Genomic DNA, 18,385 nt, shown 5'->3' with positions numbered 1-18,385 from the left:
GAGGGGGATACCTAGGAATACTGTACAACGACGTGTTCGTCAGCAGAAGACGAAAATAAAATGGAAGCAAAAATTGATGAGTACCTGTAAGGTCAAACAAACAATAACATTCTGATTGGCTGATCGAGGTCGATGACAAACTTAAGCGATGCAGGAGAACCCGCACAGTCGGCGCTAGTTTGCGATGTGGGACTGGAAACACGGCCGCGCAAGAGCCGCGGCACTGAGCATCATCGACACCACCATCTTCTTACGAACGACTTTCTCCCAGGAAACTTACAGATAGATAGACAAATACGCGGCTCCGTTACAGTATCTCTAAAGAAAAGGATTTCGTACTGATTTCACGTTTCACATTGCATTTAGTTCCGTAGTCAGCTCAAAAACTATTGAGTAAGTGAAGCACATTCACTTCGTAAGTAATTCAAGTTTCGAATGCTCTAACTGGGACAGCAGTAAGCTATCCCCTTCATTAGCTCAGGATGCTTATCGCCATCACTCCCTCAATGCTACCGCTGGTATAAGAGGGTAACCCATGCGAATCGAAGTTCAGACCTCAGAGCCCTATTGTGATACTATGCAGCTTCAACACATCTCCAATCAACCCGCTGTTGGGGCCCCATTCTTCACTCCAGCTCAGAATCCCGTAGCTGGAACTGCTCTGAATCCACAACCCGATGATAAACCGATTCCGAAGCTTTTCACTCCCCTCAAAATTCGTGATGTCACGTTTCAAAACCGGCTCTTCGTATGTCCCATTCCTGTTCAAGCTCTAGCGATTGTCATTGTAATGAGGCAAGTTAGCTCTCACCACTCTGTCAATATTCGGCTGAAGACGGGCACGTTACACCTTGGCATTTAGCTCATCGTACGCTACTCTCAAATTCTTAGATTCTACTAGGCAAGCTAAATTATAACTTTAGTTGGCGGGATCATCTCCCGCGGTCCTGGTCTCAGCTTTGTCGAAGCCACTGCCGTCACTTCCAACGGTCGGATTACACCGGAAGATGTTGGTATCTGGGACGATTCCCACATTGCAGGACTCAAGGAAATAGTCGATTTTGCCCATTCCCAAGGTCAAAAGATCGGTATCCAGGTATGATGATTATTATGAAGTGATTCCGACACCGCGTCTCATTACAACGTTTCTAACAGCTCGCTCACGCCGGCCGAAAGGCATCCACAGTTGCGCCTTGGCTTGAAACCAACTATCCGGCAACCATATTAGTTGGTGGACACAATAACGCTGTCGGGCCATCTACCATTCCCTACGACGAAATCAACCAATTTCCCAAAGCGCTCTCCAAGTCTGAGATAACTGAGATTGTCATTTCTTGGGCACAAGCTGCTAAACGTGCAGTTCGCGCTGGATTTGATGTCATCGAAATTCATGGCGCGCATGGATTCCTGCTTCACTCTTTCAACAGTCCGGTATCCAATGCACGTACGGATGAGTACGGAGTGAGCTTTGAAAACCGTACGCGGTTTTTGGTAGAGGTCATCGATGCAGTCAGAGCAGTGATACCTCGAGGAATGCCCTTGTTCGTGAGGTATGTCTTATATACTACTTCCGCACCTTCCTATGAACTTCAACCTTTGTATTAGGGTCTCTGCCTCAGATCGTATGGAAGAGCTTAGATCTGTGCCCAGTTGGGGGTTGGAAGATACTATAAAACTTGCTCCCATCCTGTCCGCACATGGTACCGATCTTCTGGATGTTTCCTCCGCGGGATTGTCAATGAAGCAAAGCCTTGTCGACACTAGCGCCCACCAAAAATTCTCCAAAGCAATCAAGCAAGCTCTTGCCGATTTGGGGGTTCCCATGCTGGTCGGTACTGTCGGTGGAATCAAATCCGGTGTTCAAGCAGAAGGGTATCTGCAGGATAGCGTCGCTGATGTGACGTTTGTCGGGCGGCAATTCCAAAGAAATCCTGCTTTGGTATGGCATTTTGCTGATGAACTTGGTATCAGAATCCATCTAGCAGTCCAAATGTGGTGGCCTTTCTATGGGAGAGCCCGTGGATCCATTCAGAATTCCAAGAAATAGCAATTCGTGGTAGATATAGAACTGCATATGTAATCGATAGAACCTACGAGCATAAGCCCATCGGCCGACGTCACGTCATCATATTCTTGGCGTTGAAGAAGAATATGCTTCTAGTACTACTGACTCAGTGATTCTTCTTGGCTTGTTAATTACCGGCCTTTCTTTTATTGGAATCAACAAATCAGCCATTGACGATAGCCCTAGATAGGAACACCGCTGAGCGACGCCCATTCGGCGAAGCGTGAGATCGTGCTGCCACTAGGGGAGTATAAAAGACGACCATGTAGCAGACTTACCTTCATCGTAATAAGGATAGTGCTGGCCACTGGTAAGCACCTCTAGAGCTCTATGTTTAGTCGAATGCCTCTAAATGCTCGAATAATCTAGTCCTCGCTGGTTGATCTTGAACTTTGAACTTTTTTCAAGTCTTACGAGTCATACAATGCCCTCGAAATGGATTTGCGAACTCATAGCGCTCCTTGGTGCACTCTCACTGGCGAATACAGCTCCAATAGCAGACAGGAGCTTAGTGGCACACTCTGGCCTGTCAGATGTGAGTCCATCCTGCCACAAAGCATTTCCTAACAGGTCTTGATCATCATTTGGGGACAAGGCCTTCCCGGGATGGGTGCGTAGCAGGGAGGACCCCCGTCATGAGGTTGGCAGCGTGCTAGAGTTTCTGCCACAAAGTCTAATTTGTGTGAAACTTATATCTTCAAGATACCCAATGGGACAGTAGATGTAGCAATGACCGCTACTAATAACACGACTCCAATCTCAATCTGGAATGATTTCAACAGTACATATTCGACTCTTGGTAAACGAGCCCCAATCACCCTCTACCTTCCTGGTTGTACATCGGTTCTGAGTCGAAACTCTCAGAATCCAACAGCTCTCAAAAAGTCAGGCCCTTTCCACTTTAGCCCTCAAGGTGGGTAGCTTGAAATGTTTTTTTCTTCGCAACACTGACAGAGTGTATAAACCAAATCCTAGGAGGTCTGTACCTGACAAATCGGCTTGAGAATGCGCAAGCAATGATCCGCCTTGATCCCACAAAGTGTTCATCAGTCAACATTGACGGCCGTATCTCCAAGTTCATGATTGCTAGTGAGTACTACTAGTCTGGCTGGCCTATTTTTGAATACTACCACTATCAGCTTATGAATTTGACGACGCGGGTCTTCGGTATGTGATTCTAGCTGTTTGTAGACCTTGAAATGGATCTGTTCCTGTAGCATCATGGATCTCGACAATTGGCATTGGTATCAACATCATGATAACATTCAACCTTCTCTACCTGTTTGGGTACGCCAAATCCTACACCCAATCTATAATCGTCTACTCATTTTTACCTTTGAAAATTCCATCGCAATGTCAATGGAACAGTGGGACAATCAGAGCTTACATATCATCCCTTATAAAGGCCCAAACAGCCAGAATGCAGAGATTTATCAAAGATATCTTTCCTCTCATATTGTGATTGGGTGAGTGTTGTGCCGTGGTCCTCCACTTTTCCAACAACAAATTCCGATCTAGTACACTTGCCCCTGCAACACATTATGGTCCTGGACTCACAGATCTCTTCACACTCTGGGTGTTCAAGACAGCTTATGATCCTGATCATACTGGCGAGCTCAGGATGGTGAATCCCATTGACCGTGAGTACTACAATTTAGATGTTCCCAAACTGACCCTTCATTGAACACTGTTCTGAATGCAGCCATATCGAAGCTTAAATATAAGGGCCGCTACATACAGTGAGGGGGACGCGGAGCTGTGCAATGACAAGATAGTATTACCAAATGGAAAGAGAAATTCGAAAGCTCACTGCACTAATAAGCAATGATCATTATTTCCCATCTCAATTATTTTAACAATTCAACCCTCCTTTTGACATCAGTGCTCTGCCCTATTTTCCAGTCTCCCCGAAGCGAATTCACGCTAAACCTATGTAGTTCCGTTGATTTCTTCCAACTTGTGTCAACTTTTACCCTCGGGGTCATCTCCGTGACTTCAATGCGCCATCAAGGTCGATCTTCCCCGGTGAAAACTATGTTTACAAAGATGATTGAAATTCTAACGACGATAAAATGTCCGGAGAGTTTCAAATACTGTGCTTTTCTATCTTTAATTCCGAGAGAGCCGTTGAACATTGGGCGCTCTCGGATTCGGCCAGGTGTGAAATCTATTAGAGGGAGGTATAAAGCTGATGGCCTTTCTGGCTGGCACTGTATCAATCTTCTCGTTTTGCTTCGCAGGAATAAGGAATAGTGCTGGTCACCGGTAAATCACCCCTTTTCCTCCCGATGCTTGGTACCCAAACTGACACTGCTGGAAATTTGGCTCGATACCCTAGTTTTCTATCGCTAACCGATTTCAAACTTGGAAATATTTGTTGTTCAATATGCTTTTGAAAGAAATCTATGGATTAATTGCACTGTTTGGAGTTCTGTCGGTGGTGAACACGTCTCCAATAAGAGTATGGCAACGCTCGGACTCGTCAGATGTACGTCCCCATGCTGACGTTCAATGCAGACTAATAATTTTAATTATCTTTAGGTTCTTAACCGGACAGTCGAGACATTATCCTCCACCATCAATGTCAATGGTACAGCACCAAGTTCAAACAGTACCTTTTCATCACCAATCCAATCCATCAAACGCGCTCCTATGACATTATATGTCACTGGCTGTACTTCAGTCCTGAACAAGTCCCTTGGAAAGCCAGCAGCTGTCAGGAAGCCGGGGCCTTATTTTCTTAGTCCTCAAGGTTTGTGGCACTCTCCGTTGTCTCGACCATGACGGCTAACTAGAATATATGTATACAAAATCTGCATAGGAGGTTTGTACTTGACACATCGATACGAAAATGCAGAAGCAATGGCACGCATTGAACCCACAAATTGTCTACCTATCACCATCAACGGATTTGTGTCGAAGTTCATGATCACCTGTGAGTGGCCTAGAAGTGCCACTCGGATGGGAGTTTATTTCTAAAGCGACTGGTGGTAGCTTATGAATTTGATGATAGTGGTCTTCAGTACGGTTATTTTCATGTTGAGGTGTTATGGTTCTGACACATCTGCAGTATTCTGGATCTCGATGATGAGCATTGGAAGCAAACCGATTATGCTAAAGGCCATTTACCTACCTGGGTGCGTCGTCTATATACTGTCTTGATACCCTAGTTTGTTAATTCAAGCCTTAAAACTTTGGTAACTGAAAAGTGGAACGATCAAAGCTTGCGTATCATTCCTCATGCTGGTCCGGATCTCCAAAACGAAGAGATGTATAACAGGTATCTCTCCTCTCACGTCGTAATTGGATAAGTGATCGTTGTTCAATGCCTCACCTAATTTACTCAATAAAATTATAAATCTAGAACACTTACGCCTGCTGCTAACTATGGTCCTGGTCTCACGGATCTTTGGACACTCTGGGTCTTGAAGAGAGTTCAAAATGACCCTATTGACCGTGAGTATAACTTAGTGAATAGTTTTATCCCCGAACTAACCCAATCATACTATCATAATCTAGCTATATCTAGGCTTAACTTGGTAGGAATAAAGCACTACATACAGTGACAACCACTAGGCTGGCCCCGTTAGTATCATGCCTCTGGTATAGTAATGTAGGTTAACAGGTCAGAATAAATTTTCAAGCCAAAATCCATGTCCTTCCTAGCCGTGTTCACTCACCCCACGTTCCGCTTTCCTTCCTCAGCCTACATCTTTCAGTAGGATGGCGCTCTCAACCGCCTGTGGTGACACAGCTCACGGGCGTGGAATCTAATATAAATTTGCTCTATCGAGGATTGTAATATCTGACTCGAGCGAATGGGGAGGAGAGCATGAAAAGAGATCGAATGAGACGTAATGCAAATCAGAAGTGACTACTTCTCCGTAGACGTGACCTATTTTCTTTGGGTGCAAGTGCAGTAAGTTATAAGACATAATCCAGAGAGAAAGCTTCAATAGCATTTGAATTTGCCTTTCAACTACAGACGAATCTAATGTACATGACTCTTGTCAATGTCTGCCCCAAAATCCGAAATTCTGGTGTACAAGAATAAAAGACTCCAACATCGATGCAACTAAATCTGCCGATGAAAAGCCTGCTCTTGCCTGAGAATCTCTTCATCCATTGGTTCAGTAGAAGGAAGATATCGAGAATTTCGATGTTCATTTTGCAGCTGGGAGGCTGAGGCGGATTTTCTAGGAACGTTAATCATGCCCTCCTTCTGCGATGGCACAAATGATGGTTCGGGACGACTGGGTAAATCGTCTATAGATGCTTCAGACGGTAGATAGTCGCGTATGGTAGACAGTTCGACTTGGACCACGAGAGACTGGGAGCTCGAGCGAGTTGGACTCCCAGATGTTTTGCTACTGGGTTTCCCGATAGAGTGAGCGTTATGTGATCCTCGAAGAGAGTGATAAAGGGTTTGGATTCCTCGCACTAGTGCCTATGGTAAAGCTCTAAAACTATGAAAATGATGATTTAGGACAGCACTCACGGGATCTGAAGCAGCGAGAAGCGCATATACGATAGCACGACCACCGTACAAAAAGTCGCCTACGCAAGGCGTACAGTGAGCGCAATCAGCCTAGGTCTCATAAAACAACTTACTAAGGAGGAGAATGTTGTAGTCCTACAACGATAAATCAACTCGTCAGTCAGGACTGGAACCATAGATAATAATAATGACACTCACTTCTTGATCGTGTATTCCATCTGTTAAGGTAGAATGAAGTGCAGTGAATATACTCAAAACGTTCACGAAACACGACGCCAGTGGATAGAGAGCTAAAACATGGTTTGATGAGCTATCTAAGGATATGGGGAACTGAAACCTACCGATCCGGATAATGATGCGCTTATAGTTATTAGCATGTACGACTTGAGGTGGTGACGAGGAGACTATCCCATTTCCAGATGTCGAGACAAATATCTGTCGTGTGCGGATCTACAGGCAGGAGCAATTTCAGTTGGCATTTAGAATGTCATCGATTGAGCACGAACACGGTGTTTGAGCATGAATATTGTTACTGAAACCGACGCCGCAATCTCACCAAAAGCGAGCATCGCAGTCCAAGCCATTTGTGTTCCAATCTAGCACGGACGAAAATACCTCTACACGTACAGCACAAGTAAAGCAAACAACGTACCTGCCACGCTATTCTCTGACGAGGATCATCGTTGGTATACCAACAGACCTGTTCGAGAGGGTCCCATCTTCAGACATCTTCAGACAGTATTATCGCAACTGTGAGCTCGACCACTCACCCATATTGACCGGCTGCATAAGGAGGAATCACAAGTATAATCGACATCAGGAATGACCCGATGAAGTAGTATCTCTCTAGTTTTTGGCCATCGAGTCCATAGAGAACCACGAGTCTGTATATATATATACGTGAGTTTGGACATAATTCATTGACAGTCGTAAGTCCATACTGTAAATTGAGGACTATACAGAAAAGAAGGAAACTGGAAAATTGTAACGTCAACTGATGTGAGAGCGACAATCAGTCTGTGTACGTAAATTATCCTGAAAAAAAAGATTAAATACGCACCTGCAAGACGAAGATAGAAAACCCGCAGAGAAAGGAATCTTCTGTAAGGATTCCTCCGACTGTGCTTGAGATTCCAAATAGCATACTGTCAACATCATTGATAGGAGGACGGTTCAGTGCATATAACGGCTGGCGTACTTGACGAATAAAGCCACAGTCACGATACGGAAACTGACCCGGTCGAGATGTGGTCGTGACTCTGGATTCCACCATACTGCTGCGACTACCAGGAGGACAATCAAGCAAAAGCTGGCTCCAACAGCGGATGTGATTGCCCAGAGCAGGTCACTGGTTCTCGTGGAGAACATGAAGGTAGAGATAGAGGAACAAGTACTATAGAGTCGAAATTCCAACGCCACAGATTGATCCTACTGACCTTGACCTCATATCGAGGTACACCGGATTAAAAATCAGACCCAATTGCAGGGCCGTCGGGCAGGCCACTGCGTCGGAAGCTGTCGGAAGCCATATGAGGGGACCAGAGTTTCAAAACTTTCAAAGTGGGAGGTTATAGACAGAGGTTAGATGAGGAGACCTGACGTCCTTGTTTTGAAAATCTTGTATGAGAAGCAGCTTCATTACGCTTCATTGCGGACGAAGCCAGAAACCTGGAATGAGGTTCTACAAGGTCCTGACAAGGTCCTACAACCAAACCATCCATAACGCCAACATGTCTGCATCTTATTCACTTGTGATATCTATTGTTTCATTGACCTAGACTCGAAACAAGCTATATAGTCTAATCCTCTTTGGGATTGCATCGTTCGAGACTGTACTTCGTGCATGAATCAAGCCTTATCAAGCGCCTAATCAAGCTGTGTGCCTAGGGATAGCCTTCATCAGGCTTCATGAGCCTGAGATTGACGGAATAATATTGTGGTACATACCAAAAAGACTTATTGGAAGTAACGCACCGCGTAAGTCTTCGTTTGAACAATAGAAAGGAAAGGAATACAATATCAGACAATACCAAACCGATTACTAATACCAGCAGTTCGCTGGGCGTCTACAGAGGCGTCTGTTGAAACGCTTAACCCTAACCTAACCAATAGTACCGACATAAATATTAGGAACAAACGTACATATACATCAGACCTACATACTGTACATACTGTACGTATGTGCGATTAAATTTGTTTGTTAAACGCGACCTCCTCCTCTCGAAGTGCTTCCTCGCGCCGCCGTATGTCCAAACCTGTGAGATTTCTTGAGGTTCGTCTCCTAAGCTCCAGGGAAGCTCTAGCAGAATTCACAGGCTGTGGTTCATTGATTCGCTTGTCCTCAGGTATGCCTGGCAAACCCATCTCAGTCTGTTTGGGCGTTCTTTCTTCCTCCAACTCGTGTCCAAAGGAATCATGTACCGTCGTGAGCTCTATATGAACGACTAGGCCGTTCGATTGGCTTTGATCGTCCATGGTGGGGTAATGTTTACCAACATCAGTATCGGAGGCATGTGTACCACGAATAATTCGGTAAAGAGCCTTGACACCGCGAACCAAGGCCTATGACGGGCTTGAGTGTTCTAAAAGTCCACTTGATCATATTCCATACTCACAGGATCTGAAGCCGCAAGAAGCGCATAAACGATTGCGCGACCGCCGTACAGGAAATCGCCTGAGGATGAACGATCAGCATTCAAGGAAGTTCCCTCGTACCTGTCGGAACTTACTCAACAGAAGAATATGATAATCCTGGAGTTGACAGATTGAATGAACAATTCCAACGATAAAGTTGAAAGTGAGAAACCAACACTCACGGTTTGGTTATGAATACCACCTGCTACCGTCGAATGAAGTGCGGTGAATATGCTTAGCAAATTGACGAAACACGACGCCAGCGGGTAAAGAGCTAGATGATTCGGGATCAACAAGTATTCAGTTAATCCGTTCGCAAAACGAATAATACCGATGCGCAAAATGATCCGTTTATAACTGTTAGCATGGATGACCTGTGGTGAATTGGACGAATTTCGGGAGATCGATTGTGTGGAAACAAAGACACGCCGAGTGCGTACCTACGAGAAGCGAATTTAGGTAAAACATCTTAGGCTGTTAGACCGCCTACATACGTGATGCTTCAGCATGAACACCATGACGGAAGTTGATGCTATGATTTCACCTATAGATGTTATTGCCGTCCAGGCCATCTGAGTCGATATCTAGGGCGGAAGCTGGGTTGAGAATGAAGGCTCGAATTACTGTGCGGGTTCCTCTACCTGCCATGCCAATCGTTGACTTCGGTTATCATTTTTATACCAACAATCTTGTTCCAAAGGATCCCATCTACGTCGAAGGGTTGAGGAAATCTTTGCGGGAATAAGAAATGAACGCGCACCCGTATTGGTTAGCTGCATAAGGAGGGATTGCAAGTACAGAAGCGAAAACGAGGGAAAAAATGATGTAATATTTCTCCATACTCTGTCCATTGAAGCCATGAACGACAACAAGTCTAGTTTCAGATAATTATGAACGCTGAAAGTCCTACGAAAATGATCACAAATAACCCACTGAAGATTAAGAGCGATGCAGAACAGTAGGAAGCTCGAGATTTGTAGAGTCAACTATGAGGGTCAAATTTTAAAGACAGACATATAATTGTCAAATGAAACTCACCTGCAGGACAAAAATTGAGAAGCCACAGAGGAAACCACCGTGCGTCATCGTTCCTCCTACAGCGCTTGCAATCCCAAAGATCATACTGATCAATGAGAATTAGTAAAGGATACAGATAGGCCACCAAAACGTGCACTCACTTTGCGACAAGCGCGATTGTCACTATTCGGAAACTCACACGATCCAGATGTGAGCGCGTTAAGGGATACGACCATACTGCAGCGATGACAAGAAGCACGAAGAAGCAAAGTCCAGCTCCCACAGCAGAAGTTACAGCCCACAAAAGATTGCTGGTGATAGTCGAAAACATGGGGGGGAAATCGTTAGACCGCTATGAACACTTTTCAAAAGAATAGAACGGAGTATTCACGAGACCGCTTCCATATGTGGAGTAAACACATCGTCCGCCATGCTCGAGGTGTCCACAATGAGCTGCTGTATTGAGTGTTCCTACTACAGATCGCGACGAAGAAGACAAGAAGTGTAACCGGGTGGCTGTTGAAACTTAGCGTGAACCACATGGCTGCAGAAGTGGAAGGGTGCTGTTATTTATGAGCCCTTGCATTCACCTTTCGGGATTCAGTGCATTACGACTCCTTGGTGAGAGTCATCACCCATATAGGGTGAAGCACAGGTTATCGATTCTAATTTCGCTGAGATCATCAAACTCTAAGATATCCAGGATAGGATAGTATAGTATAGTATCGGTGGCTTGAACGTGCGAGCTGCAACTCCACCAGCCGTCCATGCTCCAAAGTAGTCGTTTCACCTGATGATAGATTGTAGATGATGGGGTGACGAGGGATATGAATCTAAAGTACCTGCTTCAATTCCGAAGATTTGACGTTGAAGTTGCGTTCGCAACCTGGTCAGAAAAGGTAAACTATTAGAGAGCGATAAGAAAGGAGTCGCGAGCGTTCTGGTATATGATTTTCCAAGAGAAGGTTTCAGTAGCGAGAGAAGCGGAAACTTAAACAAAGAGACGCATTGGAAACGCTCAAGCGCTCAGGTACATACTACACCCTCAGTTTGTTCTCATTAATCGTTTGCTCTTTTTTTTTCTGGGCTCTTTGCTCCACCTATGCCAGTAAATTTCATGCAGGGTCTGGTTAATCATAGGCCACCAAATATATCTATGCAAGTCCATCATTCGCATCTTGAGTTTTCCCTTTGATTTTGAATGGAGATTCACGGGATCTGGTAGTTTCCTCTCACTGTCAACCATCAGCTTTTATACTCCACATGAATTCAAGATGAAGTCCGTACTGGAGCGGACCTTCCTTGTCTCCCCCCTTTCATATTCTTCTGTTTCCTCTTCTCCATCGTTGGCTCAGTAACCATGAATGACATTGAAAAAGAATCAAGTTCCCCAGAACTCGTATACAGCACTGAGGACTTCACTGTCGCTGCGCAAGAAGATGGCGTATCCGCCGCATATGAAGCAAAGAGTCGGCTTAGTTAGTCAATCTTCCTCATTGACGCGCTTTTTTTGTATAGCTGATTACTGCGACAGTCAACGAGCACCTCCAGAACGAGTAAGATTGTGAAATTACAACGTGCTTTTCATCCGCTAGGACTCACAGAAGTCCAGAATTGGTTTCGGACGTTATCAGCTTCAGTTGTTTATGTTGACCGGGTTGGGTTGGGCTGCTGATAGTACGTATTTGTGATTATACCTCGATCACAAAATTCCCCTCATCAGGATTATTTCTCAGATATTTGGCTTCAGGGTGTAGCTATCATCCTTCCCCAAATTCAATTAGAGCTTCACCCTGTCAGAGTCGAATTTACGACCCTCTCTCTATATGTCGGTCTCATCTTGGGAGCAAGTACATGGGGCATCCTTGCCGACTTGATAGGTCGTCGTCTGTCGTTCAACATCACTTTGTTTATTGCCGGCGTTTTTGGGGTAGCAGCAGGTGGCGCAAATAACTTTACAACCCTTGCTGCGTTGGTCGCTTGTACGGGTTTTGGCGTGGGTGGAAAGTAAGTCCTTGGAAATTTTATGATAACGTGCGTTATTCTCATGGCTCTCAGCTTGCCTGTTGATGGTCTGCGTCTTATACATATCTCCATTGTTTTTGATGTCGGCTTACAAAGCGATTTAGGTGCTATATTCCTGGAATTCATACCCCAGTCGCACCAGGTATGTGAAGTTACGCTATCCTTCATGGATGGGGACGAGGACTCAAATCAATGTCGAAATAGTGGCTTCTGACGCTCCTGTCAGCCTGGTGGGCCCTTGGCCAGCTATTCGCTTCGTTGGTCGCTTGGCCATTGATCGGGAACTTCTCGTGTACTTCAGCCGATGATTGCCCGAAGTCTAGCAATATGGGTTGGCGTTACACCTTGTGAGTTCATCATTCCCTTTCGGCTTTCTCGTACAGCATTTTGATTACAGTTCTCGCGCGTAGCTACGTTCTGTAAGTTGTTTTCGATCGTAGTGTGCCAAATTATCAATGAACCTTCCAGAGGAGGAGTAACCCTTATCATGTGGATCCTTCGATATATTGTGTTCGACCTTCAAGAGTCACCGAAATATCTTATCAGTAAGGGCCAGGATGAAAAGGCTATCAAGGTTTGACCAGCAACACACGTGTGATGTAACAAACCGTTGATTTTTTTTGTGTACTACCTTACTAGGTTTTGGAACACATTGCTCGTGTAAATGGGAGAACGATCACTCTTACAGTTGAGAGTTTGCGAATCGTATCAGGAACCCAAGATGCTACCTCAACTCCGTTGACTACTCGGCAGCTTATCAAACAATCTTTCTCGTCATTCTCCCTGTAAGAAATTCGATTCACTCATTCGATTAACCTTACTGCATACTGAATGGTATATCCACTGTTTCCCAAGGTCGCATGTCACTCCTCTATTTTCCACAAGACGGCTAGCAATCAACACCACCATTACCATTCTACTATGGGGGTTCGTCTGTGATCATTCCGCTCTCCTTGATTATATTGCTGATGATCGCACTTTGAGCAGATTAATCGGGCTAGCATACCCTCTGTTCAATGGGTTCATCACCTTATACCTCACCACACAAGTCCCTTCTGATTCAAGCGTCTCCACGACATATCGAAACTATAGTATTATATCTGTATTGGGAGTGCCAGGATCTATCATCGCATGCCTTGTTGTCGATTGGACCCGAAAGAACAAATCAGCATTCGCGATGGGAGGTCGAAAAGTTACTATGGCGGTCTCCACGGCACTCACAGGTGTTTTCTTGTTCTTATTCACGACGAGTAAAACAACGGCCGCTGTGTTGGGATACTCCTGTGCTTCTGGATTAACTCAGTTAGTTGCCTCATGTTGTCCTCTAACGAAATATATGCTGATCCCATCCCTATTCGTTCCCCACTCTCAGAAACGCCGCAAGTACCTTCTCCTCAATTATCAATTTTTTCGCAGGACTTATTCCGATCGCATAACACCTTAGATGTATGGCGTCCTTTATGCTTACACCCCCGAAGTTTTCCCTGCACCTCACCGAGGCACTGGCGATGCATTATGTTCTGCCTTTAATCGGATTACTGGCATCCTCGCCCCGGTCATCAAAATTGTGACCACGACTGCAGCTGGGACGGCAGCCAACGATGCCGCTAATGGGTGAGTATTATTAACGAAAGTAAACTTCGGATTAACGCGATTCCAAAGGCCTATATTTGTCTCTGCATCCTTGTTCCTGGTCGCAGCTATGTTGATGCTCTTCTTGCCTATCGAGGTCAGTATCCGTTTTCGATCAAGAAATTTTCTTCACGAACACGAATTGTACAGACTGCTGGGAAAGCTGCCTTGTGAAACGCCTTCGGACACGAAAGTCTTCTATTCATGTTTCCAAATAATCACGACTCCGAGGGAATCAAGCACTTTTTGTTGCTTAACTACATGAATTGTACACCTTGTTTTCTATAGTTGAAATTTCGTACCTTATGCCTGCATGCGAAAAGTAATGGTTTCAGAATTCGACGCTTTGTATATAGTTTCGCCAGAGATTATCCGTAGTTCTTAAACAGGTGGAGAATATGAATCGTGAGTTCTAAGAGGAAGGTGATTCATATCTTGGTGATCAACACTAGTGTATCTCGTGAAGTTTGCACCCATGGAAGGTTGCTTTCCATTCTGAGGAAGACTCAGAAGTACTTTTACAATCACATTTTCCAAGTTTTGCAAAAGCTTATCTAGCAGCCAAGAACGGGTAGAGCCAATGATAATATGATGTGGAGGGGATATACAGAGAATGACTATATGGAATAATAAATTTCGATCGAGCCTTCATAAATATGATTCGTCCATCCAGGGAACTACGAGTTACAACTACGTTGTCAACATGGAATAAAGACCGAGGCAGATGATATACTGACTTTGGATTTGGCCATCAGCATAATCCTGTCGCCAGGCTCCAAAGATCTAACAAGTTCATGTCCGAGTCCTTCTCGGCCTTTCAGAGATGTTGGATCGACAAAGGCTTCTTCGTCTTCAAACTCTGTCCAGGTCACTGAATGGGATAGGGATTCATTGTTAGCAACAATATTGGTCTGGATGAGCCAGCCGTTCGGATTTGGTTCTGGGAAAAGCTCTTTGATATCTTGAGCATTGAAGGTGGCACCGAAATTGAATGGACCGGAATTAAGGTCGACCCAACATGGTGAAACTGAGGGTCTGAAGATGATAGCTTCGAACCAGCTCCATGAACCGTTATATGTGCCTAAATATATAGGTTGGAGATCATTCCGAGAGCAGAAGATCAATCGTACCTATGTTTTCCGGAAAACTTGTCCATCCCTGGTCGTGGCTTTCCATCTCGAATGTCACCTTGCGTATCCTTCGATGTCTGCTATCGGTGCCGGATATTTCCCTCGGTGGTATGGGTGGAGAGATGAGATACAACCAGGTTGCCTCTCCGGTAATAGTGCCCGAAGCTACCGCCTCAATTTCATTGTTAGAGTCTACTCGAAGGCAGGGCCAGTATTCGCCAAAATCTAGTATGAGGTCTATAATTTCGATAGGGAGGAAACTGAGCATGAATTCGCGGACGTCGACCACGTCTTGTTCGGTGGGGTGTCCATTATATGATGCAGACTCTGCGCCTTTCGTGAGAGCGGTAGACAGTGTAGAAAGAGTCGAGCCCATGGTGGTTCAGTCTAGGCATATGTATGTTTCACCGGAGTCCGATGACATCATCTCAAGGCAAACACAGTTGATTAAATCTGACTAGTACTCATGCTACAAGTAATGTTGCAATTGGTTCAGGCTATAGTACAATCATCTTCAGTCCGAGGTTCGAGGACTTCTGGAAGGAGTTTATGAACATCTTCTCGCCAGTCCTTGCATTGGTTGACTGCATTGTCCCAGAACATTGAACCGCCATCGACAATATTGTCATACTCTTCCTCGCGAAGCGCTCTTCGCGCAAGAAGACGAGGATCGTTTATCTTCGCAATGCCATCCCAGCTGTTATCCAAGTACTGGAATCCAGCGCGATCATAGAAAATCATGACATAGTCCAGTGCTTTACATTCCAGGATCTGGGCTACGAATTGAGGGTAGTCGTCGACCACTGCATCTATTGTTTGTCCGGTAAAGATCGAACGAGAAGGAGCATATCTTACCGCCAACCGGGTCAAGTAAGGCATTAACTTGGCATGAAATGAAGATAGACCTTTCAGAGTAGAAAGATCATCGCAATTGACAAGGAGGTGTGTGACATTTCGCAGGATTGGGTGGGTTACTGAAGGAAATCTGAAACTCTCGTCACCAAATTTTTTGCCGAACATGATATACTTAGGAGTCGGCCACCTGTTGAGCCACCAAGGCTCATATATTTCACCTGTGAAAAGGACATTGAGATTGGGAAGATTGATAGCCAGTTCTTCCTCCAGTGCAGGGATACAAAGCCGGTGGATATGGTGGCCAAGGGTTGGATTCTGCTCGAAGACATCCTTAAAGATGTGTCCTTGATAGCGCACGGGTATAGTAACGGCACGATAAAGGATGGGAGTTAGCTGCGCTCGAGTCCAGCTAGCAACTCGAATCAAAGTTGCAGCGTCCGTGTTGTTCGCTTCAGCACAGAATGTGAAGATTCTATGGACTAGTTCGTGTGGAAGACGTGGAAATGGGTTTTCGACGTCCGTTGAACGGGAGAGGACAGACCTGTGATTCGATGTCATTGAATCAACAAGTTTCTGAGATAGGTTTAAGAATGCCTACCTATCACGAACGTATCCATTCATATCTTCATCATATGAATTCGGGCGCCACAATCGAAACAGTCTGCGGGCCACTTTATCACTAACATCCGTCCAGTCATGTCCCTCTCGGTCAAAGTCTATTTCCGCTACATCCAAACGGTCTCCTGCCCATGGACCGCGATTGACCATGTACCGACTAGGCCACTCATCCGGACACCCAGTGCGTTTTCGGGGACTTGCCCAGGTAATCTGCATGATAGCAACGTCTGCAAGATGGGGCAACTGAATATCCGACCGATCGCGGGACGCGTCGTTCTCTTCTTCTGTCATTAGAATTCAGTAATCCTACGAGAGCAACAAATCTATAGGTGACTTGCCACCGGGCTGCTCGTCCAAATCGCACTTGCGGACAGCTAATGCATTGCCACGAACATATTCGAAGTTTGAGAGGTTTCTCAAGACATGATTGTTTCCTATTTCTTTGCCACGTAGGGGAGGCACAGTGAATGTAGACAGGACCTTCGAGTCCTCGACTTGGAAATTATTCTCCTGGTTCTCCGCGTCCTTTGCCTCAATATATGCTTCGCTGGAGCTTTTCAAAGAAATTGTATCCTTACTGACCTCGCCCGACGTATGCTTCTGCTTTCTGAGCTCGTGCCTTGTGCCGTTGTCATCCACGTCGCCTCCCGCGTTTTCCGTCATAGCTGCCTTGTTCTCTTTGTCCGAGTCTTTACCCGTCCCGTCTGCTGCGTCCTCCTCGTCCTCATTTACTTCTGTATCGCTCCCACCCTCTATATCTTCATCATTAGCACCGACGTTATCATAATCATCATCATCATCATCGTCCTTGAGCGCCTGGATGCAAAGCGTGCGCAGGGATGGTCTAGCTGATTCCCAGCGTTCAGGAACGTCGTACCGGGTATCTATTTCATCACCCAACACGATAATCCTGTCGCCAGCCCAGCTTTGCTTTGGGTCTTTGTGAAGAAGAAGATCGAGGATCGAGTAGCAGCCATAAAATGGCTCGAAGTCTCCCTTGTTCTGTCGTTTGTCGAGGTTGATAAGGTAGAAGAATTGACCCATAGTATTAGTAGAGGTTCTGAAGCGAGGTTATGAATTATTACTGAGTATGATTCGTCCATTGCAGGCCTCTTTATAGGAGGATGCTAGGAGTCCATAGCAACTTAAGACAAGCCAGGACAATGAGATGGAAACATTCTTGTTCTCTGCACAAGGTTGTATAGCTAGGGTGGCTTGTTGTGAGTTGAAGACAAAAGCACTTCAATTCGCACCTCTGGTATTCGTGGCGCCGTGATTACGGGCCGACTCGACCGACTCTGAGTCTTCCGCGCTTCTTTGAGTCTCCGGTCCACATAGCTGCCACATAGTTAAGTAGGTCCTCAATTGCACTCACGGAGATGTAGAGCTACTCAAGCAGTTTGCCAAGGAACAGGAAACTACTGGAATTGGTGGTATTACCACCGTACGACCTTGTTCAGGCCCTTGGTCACGTATCGGCTTAAGGGTACATTAATACGTGTACTACGCTCTTAGCCTTATCTTTTCCACTTTGATTTCGCTGTGGAAAATCTTGATTCCCATGTCGTTCTCTTATCAGTTTCCCTCGTCAATCATCGATCATATCAACTGGGGACCGAAGTACCAAGCTATATTATCGACCTACGTATCTCATTTACATCTGATTCTGTCTTACAGTTGAGGAGCTGAAATTGGACCAACATCCCTCTCTGATACGAGAAAGAGATATGCTGCGGTCGTTTTCATTGGTCGGAATCCAGCTTTTCTTTGTGAGTATCTGATACCGTTTTGCTGTTGTAAAACTCATACCAATGATCATTAGATGGTGTTGAAAACTCTAGGAATCGAATTCACAGATATCTTGATGCAACTTTCACATGCGGTAAAATTAAGTTAGTCGACGAATTCCAT

The 18,385-nt window shown here is 45.2% G+C and overlaps 8 protein-coding genes across 8 annotated transcripts; 4 read left to right on the top strand and 4 right to left on the bottom strand.

Annotated features, from left to right (window-relative positions):
* Positions 1-577: 577 nt before the first annotated feature.
* Positions 578-2,047, top strand: C8R40DRAFT_1062996 (FMN-linked oxidoreductase; the record flags this gene model as incomplete). The annotated part of the gene is made up of 5 exons (XM_046225499.1): positions 578-748; positions 805-868; positions 924-1,096; positions 1,156-1,550; positions 1,606-2,047. The coding sequence occupies 5 exons, from the start codon at positions 578-580 to the stop codon at positions 2,045-2,047; spliced, it is 1,245 nt and encodes a 414-aa protein (XP_046079169.1).
* A 442-nt stretch (positions 2,048-2,489) lies between these two features.
* On the top strand, positions 2,490-3,808 carry C8R40DRAFT_1075138 (uncharacterized protein; the record flags this gene model as incomplete). Its single annotated transcript, XM_046226814.1, has 9 exons — positions 2,490-2,600; positions 2,636-2,675; positions 2,787-2,978; positions 3,041-3,154; positions 3,205-3,232; positions 3,283-3,352; positions 3,434-3,531; positions 3,584-3,705; positions 3,768-3,808. The coding sequence occupies 9 exons, from the start codon at positions 2,490-2,492 to the stop codon at positions 3,806-3,808; spliced, it is 816 nt and encodes a 271-aa protein (XP_046079168.1).
* Positions 3,809-4,232: 424 nt separating this feature from the next.
* On the top strand, positions 4,233-5,099 carry C8R40DRAFT_860383 (uncharacterized protein). Its single transcript, XM_046236477.1, has 4 exons — positions 4,233-4,330; positions 4,404-4,553; positions 4,607-4,817; positions 4,887-5,099. The coding sequence occupies exons 2-4, from the start codon at positions 4,452-4,454 to the stop codon at positions 5,042-5,044; spliced, it is 471 nt and encodes a 156-aa protein (XP_046079167.1). The 5' UTR covers positions 4,233-4,330; positions 4,404-4,451; the 3' UTR covers positions 5,045-5,099.
* Positions 5,100-6,140: 1,041 nt separating this feature from the next.
* C8R40DRAFT_1178285 (uncharacterized protein) lies at positions 6,141-7,931 on the bottom strand (the record flags this gene model as incomplete). Its single annotated transcript, XM_046232847.1, has 11 exons — positions 6,141-6,512; positions 6,564-6,622; positions 6,677-6,698; positions 6,762-6,853; positions 6,905-7,013; positions 7,070-7,159; positions 7,216-7,282; positions 7,334-7,447; positions 7,505-7,557; positions 7,624-7,708; positions 7,762-7,931. 11 exons carry the CDS (start codon positions 7,929-7,931, stop codon positions 6,141-6,143), a joined length of 1,233 nt encoding a protein of 410 aa, XP_046079166.1.
* Positions 7,932-8,657: 726 nt separating this feature from the next.
* C8R40DRAFT_1136454 (uncharacterized protein) lies at positions 8,658-10,755 on the bottom strand. Its single transcript, XM_046229382.1, has 12 exons — positions 10,606-10,755; positions 10,376-10,525; positions 10,236-10,320; positions 10,131-10,183; positions 9,958-10,071; positions 9,839-9,905; positions 9,692-9,781; positions 9,529-9,637; positions 9,380-9,471; positions 9,293-9,314; positions 9,179-9,237; positions 8,658-9,125 (listed from the first exon to the last, which is right to left on the bottom strand). The coding sequence occupies exons 1-12, from the start codon at positions 10,644-10,646 to the stop codon at positions 8,751-8,753; spliced, it is 1,257 nt and encodes a 418-aa protein (XP_046079165.1). The 5' UTR covers positions 10,647-10,755; the 3' UTR covers positions 8,658-8,750.
* A 489-nt stretch (positions 10,756-11,244) lies between these two features.
* Positions 11,245-14,329, top strand: C8R40DRAFT_1223668 (MFS general substrate transporter). The gene is made up of 14 exons (XM_046233294.1): positions 11,245-11,692; positions 11,749-11,770; positions 11,827-11,891; positions 11,951-12,221; positions 12,273-12,286; positions 12,344-12,381; positions 12,444-12,586; positions 12,708-12,813; positions 12,879-13,024; positions 13,095-13,166; positions 13,227-13,545; positions 13,684-13,853; positions 13,902-13,968; positions 14,022-14,329. Exons 1-14 carry the CDS (start codon positions 11,575-11,577, stop codon positions 14,043-14,045), a joined length of 1,575 nt encoding a protein of 524 aa, XP_046079164.1. The 5' UTR covers positions 11,245-11,574; the 3' UTR covers positions 14,046-14,329.
* A 159-nt stretch (positions 14,330-14,488) lies between these two features.
* C8R40DRAFT_1178282 (uncharacterized protein) lies at positions 14,489-15,377 on the bottom strand (the record flags this gene model as incomplete). Its single annotated transcript, XM_046232846.1, has 3 exons — positions 14,489-14,548; positions 14,609-14,952; positions 15,002-15,377. 3 exons carry the CDS (start codon positions 15,375-15,377, stop codon positions 14,489-14,491), a joined length of 780 nt encoding a protein of 259 aa, XP_046079163.1.
* A 1,026-nt stretch (positions 15,378-16,403) lies between these two features.
* On the bottom strand, positions 16,404-17,738 carry C8R40DRAFT_859883 (uncharacterized protein). Its single transcript, XM_046236476.1, has one exon. It carries the CDS (start codon positions 17,516-17,518, stop codon positions 16,781-16,783), a length of 738 nt encoding a protein of 245 aa, XP_046079162.1. The 5' UTR covers positions 17,519-17,738; the 3' UTR covers positions 16,404-16,780.
* Positions 17,739-18,385: the final 647 nt, after the last annotated feature.

The sequence above is a fragment of the Lentinula edodes genome (genome assembly GCF_021015755.1).
Source record: "Lentinula edodes strain Le(Bin) 0899 ss11 chromosome Unknown C8R40scaffold_78, whole genome shotgun sequence".
NCBI lineage: Eukaryota > Fungi > Basidiomycota > Agaricomycetes > Agaricales > Omphalotaceae > Lentinula > Lentinula edodes.
Note: the sequence above shows the minus strand (reverse complement) of the source record. Positions and strands in the feature narration are given on the sequence as shown.